Below are 26,040 nucleotides of genomic sequence, written 5' to 3'. Positions count from 1 at the left end.
TATTCCTGTTCTGAGTGCGGGAAATGTTTTTCACAGAAGTTCAGTCTTCACATACATCAGAGATCTCACACAGGAGAGAAGCCATATTTCTGTTCTGAGTGCGGGAAATGTTTTTCACAGAAGTTCAGTCTTCACATACATCAGAGATCTCACACAGGAGAGAAGCCATATTCCTGTCCTGAGTGTGAGAAATGTTTTTCAGAGAAGTCCAGTCTGCTGAAACATCGGAGATCTCACACAGGGGAGAAGCCATATTCCTGTCCTGAGTGCAGGAAATGTTTTTCATGGAGGTCCAATCTCTCCAAACATCAGAGATCTCACACAGGGGAGTAGTCACTTTCCTGTCCTGAATGAGGGAAATGTTCCTCACTGAAGTGCTGTCTTCCTGTACATCAGGGGTCCCACACAACCCTGGAGGTGTATTAGAGCCTTGAGTGCGGGAAATGTCTTCTAGATGAATGTTGCTGGACATCCCAGCTCTCATGTGGGGAAGAAGCACACCCTGATATACACCTCAGATACAGGTAAAACTCAAAAAATTAGAATATCATGCAAAAGTTCATTTATTTCAGTGCAGCAACTTAAAAGGTGAAACTAATATATGAGACTCATTACATGCAAAGCAAGATAGTTCAAGCCGTGATTTTTCATCATTGTGATGATTATGGCTTACAGCTCATGAAAACCCCAAATCCACAATCTCAGAAAATGAGAATATTGTGAAAAGGTGGAATATTCTCGGCTCAAAGTGTCCCACTCTAATCAGCTCATTCAGCCATAACACCTGCAAAGGGTTCCTGAGCCTTTAAATGGTCTCTCAGTCTGGTTCAGTAGGAATCACAATCATGGGAAAGACTGCTGACCTGACACCATCACTGACACCCTCCATAAGGAGGGAAAGCCTCAAAAGGGAATTGCAGAAGAAGTTGGATGTTCCCAAAGTGCTGTATCAAAGCACATTAATAGAAAGTTATGTGGAAGGGAAAAGTGTGGAAGAAAAAGGTGCACAAGGATCAGGGATGACCGCAGCCTGGAGAGGATTGTCAGGAAAAGGCCATTCAAAAGTATTGGGGACTTTCACAAGGAGTGGACTGAGGCTGGAGTCAGTGCATCAAGAGCCCCCACACACAGACAGATCCTGGACATGGGCTTCAAATGTTGTATTCCTCTTGTCAAGCCGCTCCTGAACAACAAACAATGTCAGAAGCGTCTTATCTGGGCTAAAGAAAAACAGACCTGGTCTGGTGCTCAGTGGTCCAAAGTCCTCTTTTCTGATGAGAGCAACTTTTGCATCTCATTTGGAAACCAAGGACCCCGAGTATGGAGGAAGAATGGAGAGGACCAAGGACCTCGAGTATGGAGGAAGAATGGAGAAGCCCAAAGACCCCGAGTAGGGAGGAAGAATGGAGAAGCCCAAGGACCCCGAGTATGGAGGAAGAATGGAGAGGCCCGAGGAGCCCGAGTATGGAGGAAGAATGGAGAGGCCCGAGGAGCCCGAGTATGGAGGAAGAATGGAGAGGCCCGAGGAGCCCGAGTATGGAAGAAGAATGGAGAGGCCCGAGGACCCCGAGTATGGAGGAAGAATGGAGAGGCCCGAGGAGCCCGAGTATGGAGGAAGAATGGAGAGGCCCGAGGACCCCGAGTATGGAGGAAGAATGGAGAGGCCCGAGGACCCCGAGTATGGAGGAGGAATGGAGAGGCCCAAGGACCCCGAGTATGGAGGAAGAATGGAGAGGCACAAGGACCCCGAGTATGGAGGAGGAATGGAGAGGCCCAAGGACCCCGAGTATAGAGGAAGAATGGAGAGGCACAAGGACCCCGAGTATGGAGGAAGAATGGAGAGGCCCAAGGACCCCGAGTATGGAGGAAGAATGGAGGGGCCCAAGGACCCCGAGTATGGAGGAAGAATGGAGAGGCACACACTGCAAGATGCTTGAAGTCCAATGTGAAGTTTCCACAGTCTGTGTTGATTTGGGGATCCATGTCATCTGCTGGTGTTGGTCCACTGTGCTTCATTAAGTCCAGGGTCACCGCAGCCGTCTACCAGGAGATTTTGGAGCACTTCATGCTTCCTTCCGCAGACGAGCTTTATGGGGATGCTGACTTCATTTTCCAGCAGGACTTGGCACCTCCCACACTGCCAAAAGCACCAAAACCTGGTTCAATGACCGTGGGATTACTGTGCTTGATTGGCCAGCAAACTCACCTGACCTGAACCCCATAGAGAATCTTTGGGGCATTGCCAAGAGAAAGATGAGAGATATGAGACCGAACAATGCAGAAGAGCTGAAGGCCGCTATTGAAGCATCCTGGTCTTCCATAACACCTCAGCAGTGCCACAGGCTGATAGCTTCCATGCCACGCCGCATTGAGGCAGTAATTGCTGCAAAAGGGGCCCAAACCAAGTACTGAGTACATATGCAGCTTCTACTTTTCAGAGGTCCGATATTGTTCTATGTACAATCCGTGTTTTATTGATTGCATGGAATATTCTCATTCTCTGAGATTGTGGATTTGGGGTTTTCATGAGCTGTAAGTCATAATCATCACAATGATGACAAATCACGGCTGGAACTATCTTGCTTTGCATGTAATGAGTCTCATATATTAGTGTCACCTTTTAAGTTGCTGCACTGAAATAAATCAACTTCTGCACCATATTCTCATTGTTCGAGTTTCACCTGTATACCTCATGGCTGATCTTCATCATGGAAGAAACAGTTCATAAGGAGATCAGAGGTCCCCAAAGACATGGATGAAGTGTGGGACTGGGTTGACCATTGATTGCAGGAGAAGAATAAAAATGGAGTCCTGCCCTGTGATTGGCTGAGTACATTTTGTGGTGGGAGATTTCACAAACACTTGGAGGTCTATGGAGAACAATGTTGAACGGATGTGACCGGCATTCTCCAGCTGGGAGGAGTTTTGGCCATATTTTATTTCTTATGATCATTGGCTCCATCTAGTGGCCATAATATCATATTGGGCTAGTTTTACTGATGGAGAGATTTCAGAAAAATCACCTCATTGTGGCCACTAGATGGAGCCGGCGATCATAGGAAATCACTGTGTTACTTAACATAGGGCTGGATGTTGTCACAGCTGGAGGAATGATTGTCTCATTGGTCCAATGAATGTTCTATAAATAGAGCCCTTGGTTTCCTTCATCAGACATGGATCCATACTAATCCCTGAGGTCACACTCCCGCACCCTGAGGTCACACTCCCGCACTCTGAGGTCACACTTCCGCACTCTGAGGTCACACTCCCGCACTCTGAGGTCACACTCCCGCACTCTGAGGTCACACTCTCGCACTCTGAGGTCACACTCTCGCACTCTGAGGTCACACTCCCGCACTCTGAGGTCATACTCCCGCACTCTGACCCCAGCAGAGTGATCCCATCTAGATCACATTGACCTTTTCACTGAATTAGGTAGTTTTTGCACTAAAAATGCAAAATGCACTAAATGTAATTTTTGAGAACCCAAATACTTTATTTTACCAATTGCTTAGATATAAATATAAAAGATGAGGTTGTGCCGAGTCAATAGATACCCAACATGTCCAGCCCTAAAATGGGGTGTGCCATTGAGATGATGAAAAACGTTGTTACTGAACAATGGCCCCTAGGTGGCACTTGAACCCTTTCCCTGCCATGGATGTACTGATGTTGTACTGACCTACAGAACTGCCTCCAGCTGGTCAGGTGACTACAACATACTGTCATGGCTTTCCCCCTTCTGCTATGAGCGCCTGGTCTGCTGAGCTTCCCTCCACTCCACAGCCCCTCTGCCTGTCCTCTAAGATGGCTCCCCGCAGCTCTAACATCCCCCCACAGTACTGATCCCTCCACAGCACTGATCCTCCCTCCGCAGCACTGATCCCCCCACAGCACCCATCCCCCCACAACACTGATCCCCACAGCACTGATCCCCCCTCCCCCTGCAGCACTGATCACCCGACAGAACCCATCCCCCAACAGCACTGATTCCCCCCACAGCACCCATCCCGTCACAGCACTGATCCCCCCCACAGAACTGATCCCCTCACAGCACTGATCCCCCCGCAGCACCAATCCATCTGGCTCCCATGCTTCTGGCTTCTCCTTTCCCCTCCCATTGGCTTCAGCTGCTGCAGGGGAGCCACAAGGAGATCAAAATGTCCAAATACTTCCCCATCACTAAAACTCCCTCCCTGTGCTGGGACCTCCTACCGATGCCCCACCCCCCTCTGTTCAGTGCTGCTGCCTGACTTCCCCTCCTGCCCCCCACACTGGCTGCAGCTGCTGGATGGAGAGTGGAGGGGTTGTCATGTCATGTTTACCAGCCCCTTCCTAAATTGATTTGGTGAATGATTGATACCAATCACTCCTGTGTTCATTCACTGAACCATAGTAAAGGGTGTTTCCTGGGCTTCAGTTTTGTGAATGAATAGGAGCCTCTGTACAGGATCTTCCTACAAATCCCACCCATAGAACAATATTGGAGATAACAGCAGTATTGTCCTCACCAATCACAGCCCGGATATTTCCCAGTATAGGTCAGGAGGGGGAGGGGTTATAGTACAATAAGGGGCCCATAGACATGACAGAGACCCTCATAGATATGACTTTGTCATCTGATCTATCAGTAAATGACCAGATTGGAGGACAGTCTCATGTCTGGGGGGTACCTGCACACAGTGGGGGCTCCTCAGGGGATATTGTGATTGGACAGGGCAGAATACCCTATACGTCCCCCTCATAAACCAACACTGGGAGGAGTCTGTGTACTCCTCCCCCTCCCCTCTGCATACAATTAAAGTAGACCTGTCATGAGAGCAATATGTAGAAATCCTCCAAACCATCAGGAGACGGGAAAAGAGGATAAAAGACCATGGGAGAGATGGGACTGAGTGTAGTGATGGATACCAGGAGGTGGGAGATGGTTCTAGAAGATGGGGAGAAGTACGGTGCATGTACTCACATCTGGGAGGTTGTGGGGAACCCATCCAGGGATCAGACAACCTATCTGAGGACTTGTGGGGAATATGTCTGTCTCCTCACTGAAGTCAATGGGTGGTCACCCTCCATGGTCATCGGGGAATTCCGGATCATCATATACTAAGCAGGATTTGGATCCCGGTGGAGAACTTTCACCCCAAGAAAAAATGAGGGTGAGGTCAGCAGAGGAGCCCATAGTAAAGGAGGAAACTCTGAAATGTTTTCTTCAGAAGGTCGGAGTTTACTGGACAAGTGAATGTAAAATACACCATCAACGCGTTTCATGGCTTCAAAGTGTCACTTCATCAGGACAGGTGTAAGAAGACGATATAAAAATAGGGAATGAAGTAACAGTCCAGTATATGGTATTATAAAGACCCGAGTCACATACAATTCATGGACAGGACTGAGATTTATAGCATTCAGGATTTGTATGATGTTAGACAAGGTGAAGAGATATATGGAGAGGATGATCAATACATGGAGAAATCAATCTATTCTATCATAGAAGGGAATCAATAGATCAATAAATGACATCAACCAATCAATAAGATCCATTTCATGGGATAGATTTATCATTCTGTGCACTGGTGATGTTGGAGGATCAAACCGTGATCACTGGATATTGGAAACATTCCTATTGATCTGATGATTGCTGGCATGGATTCCTGATTGATTATTGCTGGGAATAAAGTCCAATAAACACGCAGATTTGATGGGATTATTGATAGAAAAATCTCTTCATATTCCATGGAATAAATATGTGTAGAATAGTTTGGATTTGATGGAATAAATCTCTATAAAAAGACTTTGTGGGGTTTGTTGGTTCTTTTCTATTCCTCTCTAGGTCTGGATTTCAGGAAGAAGAAACAATTCCTCCAATTTCTAGTGGATGGTGAGGAGGGGAGAGATTTGGGGGAGTTTTGTACATACAGGAGGTAATAGAGAGAATCCGGCTAGTAATTGATGAGAGGAGATTTCATTGGAGAGAATTCAGGGCTGGGGGCAGTGCTGGGGCCTGGAGGGTTCTGATTGGACCACCAGTACATGTGTTGTATTAATCTGGGGGTGTTTGTTATATCATTGGAATGATTCTGGAAAGATGACCTCCAGATGTACACATGGGGGGTGTCCCGGGGGGGTTACAATGTAGAGGGCAGAGAGAGAATACTGTACAGTGTGTAATAATATACAGTCAGGTCCATAAATAATGGGACATGGACACAATTCTAACATTTTTGGCTCTATACACAACCACAATGGATTTGGAATGAAATGAACAAGATGTGCTTTAACTGCAGACTGTCAGCATTAATTTGAGGGTATTTACATCCAAATCAGGTGAACGGTGTAGGAATTTATGGACCTGACTGTATTTGGAAAGCTGCCCCTATATACGATGGTGTAAAATCTAGTTGCAGAGCGCCCCCTACATACAATGGTGTCATAGGGAGTCCTCTTCCTGATCCTGTTCTGGTGACACCCCAAATCTCAGGATTTTATATCACTTTCGGTAATAATTGTAAACAGGACAAATAGAGAGGCTGAATCTCCCTAAAGGAGGCCGAGGCAGCAATAGAAACCAACAGGAGGTCTAATCCCTCTCCACTCTCCAGAAAATCAATGCCTTTAGTTCTTCTGTAAAACAACCCAGTGAAGGGATGGGGGGAGGAAATATGTTTGTCTTTTCCAGAAGGTTGGATGCAGAATACTTTCATGTCCAGCATACTAAATGGGTCCAATACTGGGATCGTCTGAGAAAATGTGTTCTGTATTCCTGGGAGGGAGGCACCTATGGGTTGATGTTTGTAGAAAATGAACACAGTGAGGACAATGGCAAGTGCTGAATGCCAGAAATGACTGCATGGAGTCTGTAGTGCCAGAAAACTACTCAATGTATTCCCCTCCCATCCTCTCCATGGTCCTTCCCCACCCCATCCTTTCTAGGCTCCTTTCCCTCCCCAAACTCTCTACGTTCAATTGCCTACAATTTCTCTAGGTTCCCTTCACTCCCCATACCCTCTAGGCTCCTTCTCCTTTTTATCCTCTCTAGCCTCCTTCCATTCCCCAACCTCTCTAGGCTCCCAACTGCTCTAGGCTTTATGTCCTTGCCATCCTCTCTTAAGCTCCTTCCCCTTCCTATCCTCTCTAGGTTCCTTTCCCTCCCCATCCACTTTAGGTTCCTTCCACTCCCCATTGTTTCTACGTTCCCCTCCTCTCTAGGCTCTATCCCCTCCTCATACTTTCTAGGTTCATGCCCCTCTCTAGACTCCTTCCACTCCTCATCCTCAATAGGCTCATTCCCTCTCCATGCTGTCTAGGCTTCTTCCCCTCTCCATCCTCTTTAGGCTCCTTCTCCTTCCCATCCTCTGTAGGCTTCTTCCCTTCCTCATACTCTCTAGGCTCCTTCCACTTTCCCATCCTCTCTAGGCTCCTTCCACTCCCCATCCTCGTTAGCCTTCATCCCCTCCCTATCTTCTCTAGGCAACTTCTTCTCATCCTCTCTAGGTTCCTTCCCCTCCCTATCATCTCTTGGTTCCTTCCCCTCCCCATCCTCTCTAGGCTCTTATTACTCCCCATGCTTTCTAGGCTCCCATTCTCTCTAGGCTCCATTCCCTCCCAATACTTTCTAGGCTCCTTCCCCTTCCCATCCTTTTCTAGGTTCCTTTCTCTCCCCATCTTATCTAGGCTCCTTCTCCTCCCCATCCTCTCTAGGCTTCTTTCTCCTCCCCATCCTTTCTAGGTTTCTTCCCCATCCTCTATACTTTCCTTCCTTTTCTTTTCCACCCTTCTCTCCAATTCTCCTTAGGTTTATACCCCCCTCCCATCCTCTCTAGGCTCCTCCTTTCCTATCCTCTTTTGGTTCCTTCCCCTCCCCATCCTTTCTTGGCTCCATCCCCTCCCCATCCTCTCAAGGCTCCCTCCCCTCTCTAGGCTCCTTCTCCTCCTCCTCATCTCTAGGTTTCTTCACCTCCCCATCCTCTCCAGGCTCCTTCTGCTTCCCATCTTCTCTTGGCTCCTTCTTCTTCCCATCCAAGTGCTGTTTTCTAATACATTGTCTTCCCGCTGCATAGTGGAAGTGTAGAGGCATGCCGTGTAATCATCCGTGGATGATTAGGTCTGAAAACAGGTCTAGTGTGTCTGGTGCGGTGCGGGCTGAAGAAGCTCACGTGACTCAGTGGATGAAACACGTTGACGTCACAACATCATGACACCCGCGTCCCCGGCATCCAGGACTCTCCACACAGCCTCACCACCTGGCCACACCGCTCTGGACACACTAGACCTCTTTGCAGACCTCCTCATCCACAGATGATTACACGGCGTGCCTCTACACTTCCACTATGCAGCGGGAGGACAATGCATTAGCAAACAGCACTTGGATGGGTGAGCGGACTCTGTTTTTTGGACTAAGGCACTAATACACTGCGGGAGTCCCCATTCATGGAAATTGCTTGGCTGAGCGCCACCTGTCTGATGTCCTTGTTCCTATCGCTGGCACACAGGGCTCTATCAGTCTCATATTTCTGCTCACCCACTGCCTACTGCACTATCTATCCTGTCATTATAACTAGAGATGAGCGAATTATTCAAAAATTCGATTCGGCTGATTCGCCGAATTTGCGGGAGAAATTCGTTTCGATGCGAATATATTCGCTGCAAATTTAACTTAAAAAAGGGTGTTTCTAGGCTTCAGAGAGCCTTTATATTAGTGCAGAACACTGTACCTTTAATTTAAATGCCCTTGGAGTCTGCTGGGGAAGAGAAATAATACTGTCAGTCAGTATGACATGCAGATGAGTGCCGTCGATCTTAGAATCACCGCACACTTCACTCATTTGGCCAGTCACGGGAGAAGGAGAAGGAGAAGAATGAAAAGAAGAAGTATTCCAGTACAGCAAAAAGTGTATCTGCAGAGAGCTCCGCTATTTCTGACAGTTCTCTGACAGTTCCTTCACATGTACAGCGGTTGAAACATTGTATCTATTTGTTTCAGAATAAAAACATCTGTATCCTAAATGGAAACAAATAGATACAATGTTTCAACCGCTGTACATGTGAAGGAACTGTCAAAGAACTGTCAGAAATAGCGGAGCTCTCTGCAGGGACACTTTTTGCCGGCTGATCGGGGAAAATTCGATTCGCGCACCCGAAGTATGCTAATATTCGGATTCGCCGCGAATCAAATTTTTCCTGAAATTCGAAACGAATTCCACTTCGCCTGGTTCGATTCGCTCATCTCTAATTATAACCCGCCATCCATATACTGGCAACACTGCTATTACCACAATTATCCGTGGATGACTACGTGGATTACCCCCTATGGGATCTATATGGGTCTGCCATGTATGTATATGACCTCACTGAGGATTGAGGGACTCTCCTGTGCTGAAAGTGAATGGTGACCGCTGCCTCCTTTGACTCTACAAGTGCCCCGTTCCGTCATCTCTTTACATCCATCTACTGGCTGTCTTTGTGCCAAGTGTGAGATAGCAGCGTGTGGCTTTATCTGATATCTCAGTGACTATCATCTACATATGAGGATACCTGAGGATTGTCCTCCATGACACCACCAGGGTCTATTATACATGTATGTGACCCCATGAGGACTGATCGGGTCTGCCTCTACTATCAAGGAGCTTGATTCTGCCCGTCCCTTCATCACCTTCCATTGACTACAATGTCCACATTATCTATCCATTCTATTCTATTTCATGTCGTGTCAGTAATAAAAGTCACGGAGGGTTGGGAACCCTGCAAGGGGGGCAGAGATATGTGACTGCCTAGTCCAGCCTTTCTCAGCCAGGGTTCCTCCAAAGGGTTCTAGGGCTTCCTTGTCACTTCATTGGGCTGTATATGGAAGTGTCACCGACCAGCCGTTTCTGGATACACAGCTTTGTCATCATTGCACTCACACACAGGATTTTGTTTTTCATTCAATACATTTTTTATTATAATTTCACTTTCAAAGGGATTGCAAAAATAAATCAGGAAATAGTAAATGCAGAAATCCGATTGGTCAGGAAGATCCCTTGTCTGGAATGTGGGGGCGGAGTCATTATTATTGGTGTACAATACAATACACAACGTGTTCCATTATTATAACTAGAGATGAGCGAATCGAACCAGGCGAACCGGAATTCGAGTCGAATTTCAGGAAATATTCGATTCGCGTCGAATCCGAAATTTTGCCTACTTCGGGTGCGCGAATCGAATATTTCCCGATCAGCCGGCAAAAGTGTCCCTGCAGTGAGCTCCGCTATTTCTGACAGATCTCTGACAGAAGGAACACATGTAAAGGGGTTGAAACATTGTATCTATTAGTTTACATTTAGGATACAGATGTTTCAACCGCTGTACATGTGAAGAAGCTGTCAGAGAACTGTCAGAAATAGAGGAGCTCTGCACATACACTTTTTGCCGGTTTGGAATTCTTATTTTCATCCTACTTCTTCTTCTTCTTCTACTTCTTCATCCTCATCCTCAGAAGAAGAAGAGGATGAGGATGAAGAAGAAGAAGTAGGATGAAAATAAGAATAATTCCAAGCCGGCAAAAAGTGTATGTGCAGAGTTCCTCTAAGTGTATCTGCAGAGCTCCTCTAAGTGTATCTGCAGAATAGAGGAACTCTGCACATACACTTTTTGCCGGAAACCGCTGTATGGAGGGAATGTCCCAGAACTGTCAGAAATAGACTATTTATGACAGTTCTGGGACATTCCTTCCATACAGCGGTTGAAACATTGTATCTATTTGTTTCCATAAATGGATCCATTTATGGAAACAAATAGATACAATGTTTCAACCGCTGTATGGAGTGAGTGTCCCAGAACTGTTAGAAATAGTCTATTTCTGACAGTTCTATGACATTCCCTCCATACAGCGGTTGAAACCGCTGTATGGAGTGAATGTCCCAGAACTGTCAGAAATAGACAGAAACTGTCACAGAACTGTCCTTCTTCTCATCCTTCTCCTTCTTCTCATCCTTCTCCTTCTTCTCATCCTTCTCCTTCTTCTCATCCTTCTCCTTCTTCTCATCCTTCTCCTTCTCCTTCTTCTCATCCTTCTCATCCTTCTCCTTCTCCTTCTTCTCCTTCTTCTCATCCTTCTCCTTCTTCTCATCCTTCTCCTTCTTCTCATCCTTCTCCTTCTTCTCATCCTTCTCCTTCTTCTCATCCTTCTCCTTCTGCTTCTCCTTCTTCTCATCCTTCTCCTTCTTCTCATCCTTCTCCTTCTTCTCATCCTTCTCCTTCTTCTCATCCTTCTTCTCATCCTTCTCCTTCTCCTCATCCTTCTCCTTCTTCTCATCCTTCTCCTTCTTCTCATCCTTCTCCTTCTTCTCATCCTTCTCCTTCTCCATCTTCTCATCCTTCTCCTTCTTCTCATCCTTCTCCTTCTTCTCATCCTTCTCCTTCTCCTCATCCTTCTCCTTCTTCTCATCCTTCTCCTTCTTCTCATCCTTCTCCTTCTTCTCATCCTTCTCCTTCTCCTCATCCTTCTCCTTCTCCTCATCCTTCTCCTTCTCCATCTTCTCATCCTTCTCCTTCTTCTCATCCTTCTCCTTCTTCTCATCCTTCTCCTTCTCCTCATCCTTCTCCTTCTTCTTCTCCTTCTCCTTCTCCTTCCTCATCTTCAAGGGCATTTAAATTAAAGGTACAGTGTTCTGCACTAATTTAAAGGCTCTCTGAAGCCTAGAAACCCTTTTAATAAGTTAACTTCGTAGCGAATTAATTCGCATCGAATCGAATTTCATACTGGAATTCGCCAAATCAGCCGAATCGAATTTTTGAGAAATTCGCTCATCTCTAATTATAACAAAGTATTGTAGAAAAGATCCCAACATAGAAAATGGGGGAAAGGAGGAAATAAAGGCGGATATGTAGGGGAATCTGTGTATGGGGAACACATTGGAAGATTTGATTGATGTGATTTTCTGGCGTTCCTCTTTATAAAGTCACATGACTATTCTGTCTGTATGAGAGATTTTATCTCCTGTCCATTCCTTCTCTGTGAATGGGGCTAAAACACCGATGTCATTAGGAGATTTGCTGAGCCGGGGGAATGTTTTCCATCATTACAGAGCATTTCACACTCCATTTATATTCTTCTCCTGATATCAATGGCCAACCCGGTCCCACACTTCATCCATGTCTTTGGGGGCCTCTGATCTCCTTATGAACTGTTTCTTCCATGATGAAGATCAGCCATGGAGTTTATCTGAGGTGTATATCAGGGTGTGCTTCTTCCCCACGAGAGCTGGGATGTCCAGCAACATTCATCTAGAAGACATTTCCCGCACTCAAGGCACTAATACACCTCCAGGGTTGTGTGGGACCCCTGATGTACAGGAAGACAGGACTTCAGAGAGGAACATTTCCCTCACTCAGGACAGGAAAGTGGCTTTTACCCCGTGTGACATTTCTGATGGATGGAAAGATTGGACTTCTGTGAAAAACATTTCCCGCACTCAGGACAAGGATATGGCTTTTCCCCTGTGTGAGATCTCTGATGTATGTAAAGATTAGACATATGTGAAAAACATTTCCCGCACTCAAGACAGGAATACGGCTTCTCTCCCGTGTGAGATCTCTGATGTTTGTAAAGGTTGTACTTCACTGAAAAACATTTCCCGCACTCAGGACAGCAATATGGCTTCTTACCCGTGTGAGATCTCTGATGTATGCAAAGACTGGACTTCCATGAAAAACGTTTCCCACACTCATGACAAGAATATGGCTTCTCCCCCGTATGAGATCTCTGATGTGAAACAAGCTCTGATTTTTGAAAAAAACTTTTCCCACAATCAGAACAGGAAAATGGCTTCTCCCCTGTGTGCAGTCTTTGATGTGTGCTAAGGTGAACCTTCTGTGAAAATGTTTTCCCGCACTCAGGACAGGAATATGGTTTCTCAGCTGTGTGAAGCCTCTGATGTTTTTTAAGATTATACTTTTTTGAAAAACATTTCCCGCACTCAATACAGGAATACGGCTTCTCCCCCGTGTGAGATCTCTGATGTGTGTAAAGATTGGACTTCACTGAAAAACATTTCTCGCACTCAGGACAGGAATACGGCTTCTTTCCCGTGTGAGATCTTTGATGCCTATTAAGATAGGATTTATAACGGAAACATTTCCCGCACTCAGTACAGGAAAAGCTCTTCTCTGTTGGAAGGCCGGCCCGGTCCCGCACAGTCTGAGGTTCCTCAGGATACGAGGAATCCGATGGTCCATCTACACTGGGTGGTGCCGGATGGACATTGGAGGGAGCCGGGTTTTCTCCTGGACTATACTGTGTGATGTCCTCATCTTCTACTTTCCAGTCTGGAGACAAAGTGAGACAATCCTCGGAGGTTTTCCTCATCTCCCGGCCATGGACTAAAATACAAAGACAAAGAGGATTACTAGACAGGAGCTGATTGGTTCCCCCAAACCAGGACTCCGCCCACATCAGGCAGCTTGGTCTCTGAGGAGCTTACAATTCCACCCTCAAGGGATCTAGGAAATGGCTCCTCTGATCTCCTGCCAGGTCATTTCTTTATTCATGGACCTTAGTCAGAGAGTGAAGAAACAACCAGAACCGTGTTTATAGGAGGGACAGTGATGAGGGGATTATAGGACGAGGGTCCCCACCCCCTCTATCACTCATCGCCATCTTCCCAACACAAGAAGTACTGCACTTCCTTATTTAGTCCATGATTTAGTCATGAAGAACAGCAGGACTGAGCCCCACCAGAGGTCAGAGAGTGAGGATGGGGGGAGAACAACCAAGATGAAGACTGGACTGATCCTGAAGACCACCATCATTGGGGTATTGACTCCGCCCTCATTATCACTTTCTGTTTAAGGGTCCAAAGTTGGAGGATGTTATCACATTATTATCACCATGTAAAAGTCTGTGCTCCAATCACATCATCCGATATAAAATGTCCAGCTGGGAGGAAATGGGTTTAACATGAGAGAATCCATATTATGTGTATATATAGCAGTGGGGGGAGGGGGGAGAGCAGAAGTCAGGACTATGGAATGTACAACATAGAGTATATAGTGCAGGGGTCAGGAGTATGTAATGTACAACATAGAGTATATAGTGCAGGGGTCAGGCGTATGTAATGTACAACATAGAGTATATAGTGCAGGGGTCAGGAGGATGTAATGTACAACATAGAGTATATAGTGCAGGGGTCAGGAGTATGTAATGTACAACATAGAGTATATAGTGCAGGGGTCAGGAGTATGTAATGTACAACATAGAGTATATAGTGCAGGGGTCAGGAGTATGTAATGTACAACATAGAGTATATAGTGCAGGGGTCAGGAGTATGGAATGTACAATATAAATTATACAGTGTAAGGGTCAGGACTTATAATATTGGTATTCAGTAATCAGTGGAAGCTTAAATGTTTACTGTAGACAAGTTGCAGAGATCCCACACCGCTGCCTCCCATCTCCTGAGACTGCACTCAGTGACTTGGGTCTGAGACACTACAGACATATCCCTCCACCCGGCACTGCCAGCAGATAACAGAGAAGGAACCCTGGGAGAAATGTTCTGTCAGAGATATAACTAGATCTGGGCATGGGGAAGGACACCCAAGACACACACCACAGGTGTCTAGGTCTAGTATCGCTTGTGCTGAAAAACATTTTGCTGCCAGCTGAACCCCAGAACCTCCATAAATCCAGTCTAGAGACATAAATTGTGTCTGCAGCACAGAGAAGGAAGATTATCCGAGAGAAATCCAGGAATACAGGACGGGGAACACAGCTCAGGAAAGTGACCAGGGGATTACAGGCTGATATCACCCAGTCCCCGCCCTACTCTGGACCAATCAGTGAGCAGTATGGGTGGAGGAATGGATTTAGTGTTCATGACCCACCTGTGCTGATCTCTGTAGGAGTGTCCTCCTCTATAAATGTCCCCGTTATTCCATCCTCCTCCATAGACTGCTGATCATCCCTCACATACGCCTCTTCTTCTTCTGCTTTCACCTCAAATTCTATATCGATTGGATCTCCACTCTAAATCAAGGAAATGAGAGAAAATATCATCTGTAAAATGTAAGATTTATGATTGTGACATCACATAAAACATCCACACATTGTCTATACAAGTTCATGTTCTAGATGCACTATCCCACCAACCTTGTAATGGTGAGGGATGGTGTGACCTTCCTGTGTGGAATCCCAGGAATACAGAGGACGGGGACATCTCTCTGGTGGTTTCCTGGTATTAGGTGGCTCCATCATATCCTTGTGTCCTTCTGAAAACTCCTCCATCACTCCATACTCCTCATCCTCCTCTTTATACTCTTCTTTAACATCAATATTATCATCCCCGAGGATTCCACTCTGAAAGATATAATAAAACATTCATTGTAACAAACATGCTGTGTATAAATCACAACTACCAATAATTGTCATCATCTACCTGATGATGGTGAGGGATGGTGTGACCTTCCTGTGTGGAATCCCGGGAATACAGAGGATGGGGACATCTCTCTGGTGGGTTCCTGTAGCTGGATGACTCCACCATGGTGTCCTGGTACAGATCTTTGTGTTCTTTTAGAAGCTCTGACTCCTCCATCCCCCCATCCTCATCCTCCTCCTCTTTTATCTCTTCTTTAACCTCAACTTTAGGATCTCTCAGGTTTCCACTCTGAATATATAATAAAAATGACATCAGTGGTAACAATGCAGATAATGTACAGATCCTAATGATACTAGAAAGAAAATAATAACCAGATATCTTTCTAATCAAACTAATAAGACATATAATATAGACAAATTCATCGGCTGTAATAGGAAATATGTAGTCTATCTATTAGAATGCCCCAAACAGTATGTGGGTCGTACCACGAGAAGGTTGAGGGACCGTCTCCGGAGCACATTTATAATATTAAAAAAGGATATAAGGAGCATTCCCTCTCCTTACATTATAGGTGATATCAGAAGAGAGATCCCTCCTCACTTATGTTCATAGGGATAGATACTATCATCCCGCACTGGAGAGGGACATATAAGACTCGGCCAGTATCCCAACTGGAGACCAAACAAATTTACGAGTTAGGTACCCTGCACCCGGCGGACTCAATATTGAGTTAGATGTTAATTGTTTTATCGACAATAGTTAATTTCATTTGAACATTCTTTAATGTGTACTTTTAGCATAAATATTTTAATTCTTGTGTATTATTCTTACAATACGGTTATATTCATATCATATGTGATTTCAGTCTTAGTACAATAATTAACGCTCATCGGATCTTTTGCCAAATCCTTCTGATGTCCATTTTTTGTTCTAAAATTTTTTTTTATATAATAATATAATCATTTATAATTTTACTATAATGGGCACTAGTATATATTTTACTTATTTTATTATTTGAATACAAAAGGTGTTTTAATGGTATCATTATTTGACTTTATTATATTTTTATTATGATTTTGCTGATATTCTTATACAACTTTTTATTTCTTTTACTTATTAATTAATATCCTTTATTGATATTAATATACAACAGTTGATCAATATTTAATGTAGATCAATCACTTCCAACACTCATATAAGTGCTATACTTTTGACATCTGAAATGGTTTATCTAATCATATAAAGCATTAACACACCTGCATCACCAATATATTTCAATATATTAGGAGTTTTTAATATATTATACTCTTTTGACATTTAGAATTTAAGGTAATATACAGCATAAGCGAACGAATGTACATACTCTTTTTATCTATATAAAAAACCTCTAGTAAAATGGCGCATCAGCGCACGAGAGTAAACAATCTGTTTAGGCTTCAGCAAAATGTCGCCGGCTTGATACGCATGCGCCATTCTGCCTATTTAAAGCCTTATGTCACGTCATGGTGCCAATGGTTTCTTCCTCTGATGATGTGCGTGCGCACGTAACGCGTAAGGAGGAGCCAACTCACGCCGTGATGTCATGCCGTCGGAGCATCGTGGAACTTTGGTGGCCATCTTTATTCGGTGACGACACCCAGTACCAGTTTATTACCTCCAGAGAGGGAGCCTCCAGTTAACCCTTGTGAGCTGCACCCACCTATCCCTTAAGGGGAACTCTGGACACCCCTGGATCATCAACATTTAAAGTCCTGGGACCCATCCACCTTGAGAGGAAGCGTTTTTCCACAACTGGCTCAGATGACTACCTTGATGACACCAGGATATAAGATATAACACGCACTAATATTGTGTGTCTGGTGAGTGCGCATTTCTTCTGTTTCCACGAGCACAAGCACCAATTGAAGCTTTTGGGACTATATGGGCACTATCTAGTCACTGACACAAATTATTTGCCCCATATATTTATAGTTGTATATTTTCAGTCACTGATACGAACTATATGTCATATTTATTTATTTAGTGTGAGTACTGCACTTATATACTTTATGTTCATTTAAAGGTTTTATCTAGTTACCTTTGTGCTAAGCTGATAACTAGTCTCCATTTGAATTTTTTAAGTGTGTTCACATATATTGTTTATTTACATCAAATTTTATTATTTATTGTTTATTTTTACCTCCCTTTCATCTGAATCATTATTTTAGTGCTGCACTATTTTATTGATTCTATTGTAAGGTTTGTTGGTTACATTCAGTGCTTAGCTGCTGACTGGATGGCACTCGCTTTGTACATTTTATTCTAACGTACAGATCCTAATGATACTATCAGTGATTGTTCCTCATCTACCTGATGATGGTGAGGGATGGTGTGACCTTCCTGTGTGGAATTCCGGGAATACAGAGGACGGGGACATCTCTCTGGTGGGTTCCTGGTATTAGGTGGCTCCATCATATCCTTGTGTCCTTCTGAAAACTCCTCCATCACTCCATACTCCTCATCCTCCTCTTTGTACTCTTCTTTAACATCAATATTATCATCCCCGAGGATTCCACTCTGAATATATAATAAAACATTCATTGTAACAAACATGCTGTGTATAAATCACAACTACCAATAATTGTCATCATCTACCTGATGATGGTGAGGGATGGTGTGACCTTCCTGTGTGGAATCCCGGGAATACAGAGGACGGGGACATCTCTCTGGTGGGTTCCCATGACTGGATCCATCTGTAGGAAACACACACACTGACTGAATCCATTGTTTCTATGTGTTTATCAGATGATGGGGGATCTAGGTGGATCCTCCGTACTGCTCTCTCCTTTACAATAAAGTCTCCTCTTACCCGGTGATGTGAGGGGCGGCTGATTGTCCATCATGACGTCCTTGTAGAGATCCTTGTGTCCTTCTAAATACTCCCACTCCTCCATGGAGAAATAGACAGTGACACCCTGACACCTTATAGGAACCTGACACACACAATGATACAGTCACCATCCAGACACATCCCTTGTCTGTTACTGGAGAATGTCCCAGAATTCCCGGCACCGCTCACCTCTCCTGTCAGCAGCTCAGTGATCTCTCTGGTGACTTCTAGAATCTTCTTCTTCTTTCTCTCTTCTATCAGGGAGGGAGGTGGAGGCAATGTGATGTCATATGATCTCCAGACTTCACAGGAGGAAAACTCTACATCTGAACACAAATAGTCACATCAAATGATATTCCCAGAATCCTCCTCACCTCTCCATTCAGGTCTCCATTTTATTAAAGCCCCACTTCAGGCTGAGGTATAATTTCCCCCCCACAGGACCCCCACACTACGCAGGGTTTAAGGAATTCTGATGTAATTATACACAACGCAGGACCAACAGTTCTGTTTTGCTTATGAGGATGCCAAGGGTCCCCCACATCCTAATACCATAGAATAAAAAGAAAGGAGCCAAATGGAGGGACATTGGGAGGAGCTGTGAGGTCGGTGTGATGTCATAGCATTCCCTGACTCTGGATAGAGGGACATTGGGGGGAGGAGCTGTGAGGTCGGTGTGATGTCATAGCATTCCCTGACTCTGGATGGAGGGACATTGGGGGGAGGAGCTGTGAGGTCGGTGTGATGTCATAGGATTCTCTGACTCTGGATGGAGGGACATTGGGAGGAGCTGTGAGGTCGGTGTGATGTCATAGGATTCTCTGACTCTGGATGGAGGGACATTGGGAGGAGGAGCTGTGAGGTCGGTGTGATGTCATAGCATTCCCTGACTCTGGATGGAGGGACATTGGGGGGAGGAGCTGTGAGGTTGGTGTGATGTCATAGCATTCCCTGACTCTGGATGGAGGGACATTGGGGGGAGGAGCTGTGAGGTTGGTGTGATGTCATAGGATTCTCTGACTCTGGATGGAAGGACATTGGGAGGAGGAGCTGTGAGGTCAGTGCGATGTCATAGGATTCTCTGACTCTGGATGGAGGGACATCGGGAGGAGGAGCTGTGAGGTCAGTGTGATGTCATAGGATTCCCTGACTCTGGATGGAGGACATTGGGAGGAGGAGCTGTGAGGTCAGTGTGATGTCATAGAATTCTCCATCCCCCGCCAATTTTAAAAGTGGTATAATCCTTTGGTATAGACTGATGAGGTGAGAAGGTGACACATCTCCACAATGAGGAGAATGTTCCGGCCCTGGAAGTGGGGGAATGTTCTGCCCCTGAAGGGGTTAATCTGGGTTCCCACATTATATATGTGTGTATCATCATCTGCTGGAGATAAAAGACATCACAGTGACTATGGAGGAAGAGGATGGACATGACTATGGAGGAAGAGGACGGACATGACTATGGAGGAAGAGGACGGACATGACTATGGAGGAAGAGGACGGACATGACGGGGGTTACTGGGTGTAAATAGAAAATAACATCTTATTACCTCCTCTGCTGCCACTTCCAGCAACATCTCCTCTCTGCTTCCTCTCAACTCAGCTCTCACCCGGAACTTCCTGTCTGTACCTGACATCACTTCCTGTCTATCCCTGACATCACTTCCTGTCTATGTCTGACATCACTTCCTGTGTGGGTAGAAGTGAGATCCCCACCTTGTGGAGCTCAGAGGAACTGCAGCCCCGAGAAGCGTCTGGTAGTGTGACCCCGGCCTTGTGCTGGGTGTGTATGGACTGTAGATCCTTGTGTAGGGAGGAAATGACTCCTATCTGTGACTGCTGTAACCTGCTGACTGGCATCTCCTGTGAAATCTGACACTTGCACTGGATACACACAAGGCAGTCAGGGATTTCAGCCCCTCCCTTCTCCTCTCAGACTGTAATACAGAGAGAGCCAATCAGAAGAGGTATTAAAGGAGCCAATGACAGGGACTTTCTCAAGCAGGAGGTGCAGCTGCAAAGCATTGTGGGATATGCAGTCCTGAACAGAAATGGCCTGATAGGCTGATATGAGGGATGGAACTACAGAGACCAGCATGCTTAGTGAGAGCAGAGTGAAGGACTCCATCTTGTTTTTCCTGAGGGGAGGCAGTCTGCATGTGGCAGGAGACAGTCTGGACCTGGCAGAGAAGTGCTCAGGGTCAGTTCACTCCATGTTTAGGTATCTGCATCAGTCAGGGAACATCCAACCTGAGAGATGTGGCCTACAGTACAGTGCCTACACCGACAGTGTGAAGGGCTCATCGTGAGGTGACCACAGGAGCCGGTCATTTCCAGGACCATGGTTTGGGCCTTAGTCCCAGGATCTGGTGAGAGGGATTTTGCCCCCTGGCAGATGACAGGAACACGGCACACAGAGACATGACACTTCTCCCATACTCACCAGGCACTGGGTTGTGTAGATGGTCCTGCTATACAGACACAGTGTTTGCTTTGCTATACAAATCCTGCCACGGGATTACAATGATACTTTACCATAGGAGTGTAAGTGCACCAATGAAAGTGTCTCGCTGAAGACCCCAACATTCATCCTGTTACCAAGAGACTGAAGTTACTGGTGCCATACGGGCACGCGCATGCGTATTCAGGCCTCTATATTGCATGGTGTGGGAGGGAATAGCTCTACTTTGGAAAGTAGCTATGAAGCATCAGTTGGGCGCAGTGTTGGCCTATTGGGCTTGTGGTGTCGGGGGTTAGAAGGGAGAAGTCTGACACCACAGAGAGTCATCCTTCTGCTCTCCTCCAGGCACACCTAGGATCGGCACAAGGGGTGATGCCAGTTAGAGGGGTGGGAGATTAGTGAACATTCTCTCTTGGATCCCCCCTTCTTTCATTGAACATTTACTCCTGGATTTCCACTTCCCATGGTGAACGTTCACTCCTGGATTTCTCCCTCCTGGAGTGAGCATTCACTCATGGATCTCCCCTTCCTTTAGTGAACGTTCGCTCCTGGATCCCCCTTCCTTCAGTGAACATTGACTGGTGGATATCAGAGGATTATTATTATTATTATTATACAGTATTTATAAAGCACCAATAGTTCGCTCAGCGCTGTACATTACAAAGGGGGACAGAACATGTGACAGAACAATAACAATACAATGCAAAACATGAGGGGATCGAGGGCCCTGCTCCTTGGAGCTTACAATCTAGGAGGGAGGGAATGGTGGCACAGGAGGAGATAACTGTGGGGGATGGAGTGGTAGGAAGAGTGGAGGAGGTCGGCAAGCTAGCAGGGGGTGGGGTAGGCTTCCCTGAAGTGATGGGTTTTCAGGGTGCACCTAAAGGAGAGGAGAGTAGGTGATAATCTGATGAGTTGGGGCAGGGAGTTCCAGAGGATGGGTGACACCCTGGAGAAGTCCTGGAGGAGGGCATGGGAGGAGGAGACCAGGGGACTAGAGAGAAGGAGGTCTTGTGAGGAGCGGAGTGTGCGTGTTGGGCGGTACTTGGATATTAGGTCGGTGATGTAGTTTGGGGCAGTATGGTGGACGGCTTTGTACGTCAGTGTTAGGATTTTGAATTTGATCCGTTGCGCAATCAGAAGCCAGTGGAGGGATTGGCAGAGGGGGGTGGCGGAGATGGAGCGGTTGGTGAGGTGGATGAGTCTGGCAGCCGTTTTCAGGATTGACTGAAGCGGGGATAGCCTGTGGCGAGGCAGGCCAGTGAGGAGGGAGTTGCAGTAGTCGAGTCATGATATGATGAGGGAGTGGATGAGCTGTTTAGTGATTTCTGGGGTTAGGAATGTGCGGATTTTGGTGATGTTGCGGAGGTGGAGTCTGCATGAGTTTGTTAAAGATTGGACTTGGAGTCCAGAATGACACCAAGTACTCTGGCCTGCTGGGCGGGTTTGATGGTGGCATTGTTGGATGTGACGGAGAAGTCAATGGGGGGTGGGGTTCCGTGCTAGGGGGAAGACAAGAAACTTGGTTTTGGAGAGGTTCAGTTTAAGGAAGTGGAGCGACATCCAGTTGCTCAGCAGGTGTGTGATTCGGGCGGAGACCGAGGGGGTGAGGTGGGGGGTTGAGAGATAGATTTGTGTGTCGTCGGCATAGAGGTGGTAGTTGAAGCCGTGAGAGTGTATGAGTTGGCCAAGGCAGGAGGTGTAGATGGAGAAGAGAAGGGGCCCGAGGATGGAGCCTTGAGGGACCCCAACAGAGAGGGGGAGTGAGGGGGAGGTGGTAGCATTATAGGTAATGCTGAAAGAGCGTTGTGACAGGTAGGATGAGAGCCAGGAGAGAGCAGAATCTCTGAGGCCGAGGGAGTGTAGTTTTTTGAGGAGGAGGGGGTGGTCGACTGTGTCAAAGGCCGCAGAGAGGTCAAGGAGTAGGAGCACTGAATAGTGGCCATTAGCTTTGGCGGTTAGCAGGTCGTTGGAGAGTTTGAGTAAGGCAGTTTCGGTGGAGTGTAGGGGACGGAAGCCGGACTGTAGGGGATCAAGGAGGTTGTTGTCGTTGAGGTGAGAGCTTAGGCAGGTGTAGACTAGGCGCTCGAGGAGTTTGAATGTAAATGGGAGCAGGGAGATGGGTCTGAGGTTGTTCGGGTCATTGGGGTCCAGGGAGGGCTTTTTAAGTATGGGGGTGATGTGTGCATGTTTCGGAGGGGAGGGGAAAGTGTCGGAGGGGAGGGAGAGATTGAAGATGTGGGTGAGGGAGCGTAGGATGGAGGGGGAGGGAGGTCGTAGGAGTTGTGAGGGGATAGGTTCGAGGGGGCAGGTGGTGAGGCGGGCATCAGAGAGGATCTTGGAGACTTCCTCGATGGTAGTAAGGTCAAAGGTGCGGAGTGTTGGGGGGGCTTCAGTATGAGGAATGTAGGGTGGGGTGGAAGTGGAGGTCAGAGCAGTGGTGGGGCCATAGGAGAGGGGTGATGAGGGGGTAGCTGAGTGAGGGAGAACGGGGTTGGAGGGAGTTTGAGCAGCGACAAAGTCCCTGAGGGTTATGTCGAGGGGGTGGGGGGATGAGGGGGTAGCTGTGTGAGAGGGGACGAGTTGAGAGGGCGTGTGAGTTGCGGCGATGTCCTTGTGAATTGTGTCAATCTTGTTTTTGAAGTGATTGGCAATCTCAAGGGCAGTGAGTGAGGTGCTGGGAGGAGGTGGGGTGGCGAGAGTAGAGAGTTGAAGGTGGAGAAGAGTCGGCGAGGATTGGGGGAGAGGGCCTTGATGAGGGTCAGGAAGTAGGCTTGTTTGGCTGCATTGAGGTATAGGTGTGGAAGGCAGATTTGTAGCGGGTGAAGGCTTGTTGGGATTTGGTTTTGCACCATCGTCACTCCAGGGCACAACTGTGTCATTTGAGGGTTGTGGTGTGATCAGTCTGCCAGGGCTGGAGCTGTCGGGGTCTGATGTTGCGTGTGGTTAAAGGTGCTAGTGAGTCAAGGGCTGTTGACAGCGCGTTGTGGGGAGACGTCAGAGGTCCATCAGCTTCATCAGATGACAGGAGAGACATTAGAGGTCTATCAGCTTCATCTGAGAACAGGGGAGAAATCAAAATGTCCATCAGCTTCATTGTAGAACAAGGGAGACATCAGAGGTCCATCAGCTTTATCAGAGGGCAGGGGAGTCATCAGAGGTCCATCAGCTTCATCAGAGGATAGGCAGACATCAGAGGTCCATCAGCCTCATTGGAGACAGGGGAGACATCAGAGGTCCATTAACTTCATCAGAGGACAGAGGAGAAATCAAAGGTCTATCAGCTTCATTAGAGGACAGGGGAGACATCAGAGGTCCATCAGCTTCATCGTAGGACAAGGAAGACATCAGAGGTCCATCAGCTTTATTGGATGACAGAGGAGTCATCAGAGGCTGTCACAGATCCCACCCACATGCACATGCCCACAGTGACTAGCTAACAGAGGCGTGCACGTCTGGCCATGACTTGGTGTAAAGAGGGAATGACGGGGACTTATTTTGTCACAGCCCGCACTACCTCTCCTCTCATATTAGGACCCGTGCAGTTTACATTGTCTATATGGAGGAGGTGTAGGGTTGGATTCATCCTAGGCTCTAAGTGTTCCCCCTTGACCAACATCATTTTTAATTCAAGTCTTCCAGATAGTCTGGCCATTGGTCGAGACCATCCTTGGGCTGAGGCTAATCTATTCCAATTGTGACATTTGGTCAATCCCGTAATTCACAACCTTAAATCCTTCCCTGACATTCAAAAAGCTGCTCGCATTCCACCCCATCAGTATTTTATCTACAGATACAACACATTTTTGCCTCCAAAGCCTCTTCTCTGACTCTTGAACAACCTACCCCTTTAGATCATATCTGCCTCCAAGGCCCACACCACCGGGACATCATTTCCGCTACGTATACATTGCTTGTAGATGTCGCCCTTTTTCTATTGGTTCTCCCCTTTATATGTGTAAATGGTCCCGTTTCCTTCAATGTGATATTGGGTTGGATCAATGGAGTAGGATTTGGGAGGCCTCTTCTAAATCTTCTGTGTGTGTAATGTGTACAGAAAATCCTTCTAAGACCCCCATGTTTTGGTATCGGACCCCTGAGGTTCTCCATGATAGTAACCTGAATGTTTCCTCTGTTTGCTGGTGTTGTGGGACGGAAACTGACACTCTTTTCCACATTTTTTGGGATTGCCGGTCCATTGCGCCCTTTTGGGGGAGGTCCTTACCCCATTGTGGTTACTTTTCCTGGCTCCTGTCCCTTTTGAGCCCATTTACTTTCTGTTGGGTCTACCTTTTCGGGTCTCTCTAAATGTGCGAGGAAACTTTCCACCTACATGAGGGCAGCCAGGAGAACCATTCCCATGCATTGGCTGTCTTCTATGTCCCCCATGTTACCGGCACTGATGAAGGTCAGAGCAGAAATGAGAAAGTTGGAGTACCTACCTGCTTTACACCCTGCTACTGTCCCTGTGCTGGAGGCAGTTCAGGACCCACGGGACACCTATGACACCGATCTGTCTGCTCCGATCGTTTGTGATTGATGGCCATGTCACTGTTTTGTATTGACATTGTATGTTCTTATGTACCTCTCATCGATGAGCTGCTTTATCAGCCTTCTCTCCCTCTCTGCTTTTATTTACATTTACCTTTGTGACTACTTGTTGTAATATGTGACCTAGAGAGGGAAATGGGTGCTAATAGGCTGCAGGAGATCTGCTGAGACATAGAGAGGGAAATGGGCGCTAATAGGCTGCAGGAGATCCGCTGAGACATAGAGAGGGAAATGGGTGCTAATAGGCTGCGGGAGATCTGCTGAGACATAGAGAGGGAAATAGGTGCTAATAGGCTGCAGGAGATCCACTGAGACATAGAGAGCGAAATGGGAGCTAATAGGCTGCAGGAGATCTGCTGAGACATAGAGAGGGAAATGGGTGCTAATAGGCTGCAGGAGATCCGCTGAGACAGAGAGAGGGAAATGGGTGCTAATAGGCTGCAGGAGATCTGCCGAGACATAGAAAGGGAAATGGGTGCTAATAGGCTGCAGGAGATCTGCCGAGACATAGAAAGGGAAATGGGTGCTAATACCCTGCAGGAGATCTGCCGAGACATAGAAAGGGAAATGGGTGCTAATAGGCTGCAGGAGATCCACTGAGACATAGAGAGCGAAATGGGAGCTAATAGGCTGCAGGAGATCTGCTGAGACATAGAGAGGGAAATGGGTGCTAATAGGCTGCAGGAGATCCGCTGAGACAGAGAGAGGGAAATGGGCGCTAATAGGCTGCAGGAGATCTGCCGAGACATAGAAAGGGAAATGGGTGCTAATACCCTGCAGGAGATCTGCCGAGACATAGAAAGGGAAAT

The 26,040-nt window shown here is 46.6% G+C and overlaps 1 protein-coding gene across 1 annotated transcript; it reads right to left on the bottom strand.

Moving 5' to 3' along the window:
- Positions 1–15,085: 15,085 nt before the first annotated feature.
- Positions 15,086–17,930, bottom strand: LOC149443988 (uncharacterized). Its single transcript, XM_089655100.1, has 2 exons — positions 17,700–17,930; positions 15,086–15,331 (listed from the first exon to the last, which is right to left on the bottom strand). The coding sequence occupies exons 1-2, from the start codon at positions 17,928–17,930 to the stop codon at positions 15,086–15,088; spliced, it is 477 nt and encodes a 158-aa protein (XP_089511226.1).
- Positions 17,931–26,040: the final 8,110 nt, after the last annotated feature.

Source organism: Staurois parvus, unplaced genomic scaffold (assembly GCF_062004578.1).
Source record: "Staurois parvus isolate SC_StPar_1 unplaced genomic scaffold, SC_StPar_1.0 ptg000819l, whole genome shotgun sequence".
NCBI classification, from domain to species: Eukaryota; Metazoa; Chordata; class Amphibia; order Anura; family Ranidae; genus Staurois; species Staurois parvus.
Note: the sequence above shows the minus strand (reverse complement) of the source record. Positions and strands in the feature narration are given on the sequence as shown.

Coding starts and splice junctions, on each gene's coding strand:
- LOC149443988 (XM_089655100.1), bottom strand. CDS start 17,930: ATGAATGTTTTATTATATATTCAGAGTGGAATCCTCGGGGATGATAAT. Junction 15,332..17,699: donor CCATCCCTCACCATCATCAG/GTAGATGAGGAA, acceptor TATATCTTTCAG/AGTGGAATCCTCGGGGATGA.